This window comes from Echinops telfairi, unplaced genomic scaffold, assembly GCF_000313985.2.
Source record: "Echinops telfairi isolate 266 unplaced genomic scaffold, ASM31398v2 ScPeMD7_7469;HRSCAF=8507_1, whole genome shotgun sequence".
In the NCBI taxonomy this organism is placed as follows: Eukaryota; Metazoa; Chordata; class Mammalia; order Afrosoricida; family Tenrecidae; genus Echinops; species Echinops telfairi.
In genome coordinates this window covers 9,058,640-9,059,059 of record NW_022111373.1, presented here as the reverse complement: position 1 = coordinate 9,059,059, position 420 = coordinate 9,058,640, and the positions used below count along the sequence as shown (strand labels likewise).

The 420-nt window shown below is 71.0% G+C and overlaps 1 protein-coding gene across 1 annotated transcript in view; it reads right to left on the bottom strand.

Moving 5' to 3' along the window:
* FNIP1 (folliculin interacting protein 1) overlaps positions 1-113 on the bottom strand; it is a 110,490-nt gene extending 110,377 nt beyond the window's left edge. The window contains exon 1 of the mRNA XM_030888868.2: positions 1-113. Within this exon, the coding sequence (XP_030744728.1) occupies positions 1-73 (73 nt within the window). The 5' untranslated portion in view covers positions 74-113.
* Between the last annotated feature and the right edge of the window lie 307 nt (positions 114-420).

Here is a 420-nt window from a genome sequence, read left to right as displayed (position 1 = left end):
CGCGGGCGTCGCGGCCGGGCGCGCCCAGGCCGCTTCGCTTGCTGAAGAGCTTCTGGAAGAGTGTGGGAGCCATGCTGGCCACCGCCAAGCCGGGGTCGCTCCGCAGGGCGTCTGCTGGGCCCCCGCTCCTACAGCCTGCCCGCCACCCCCATGAGCGCCTCAGTCATATGACAGAAATTAGTCACTTCAAACAGCCACGGCGCGCGGGGCGGGGCGCAAGGCAAGGCTGGCGCTCATTGGTTGGCCGGGAGCCTCATCACGTGGAGGCTCGTGGAGCAGGGGCAAGGCGGGGGCGGGGGGCGGGGCTGACGCCCATAGGCTGTCGAGTGGGTCACATCACGTGGCAGCGCACGGGGCGTGGCGAGTGGGGGAGGAAGGGGGCGCTGGCGACGGGGAGGAGGACGGTGCTGGTCTCCGTTC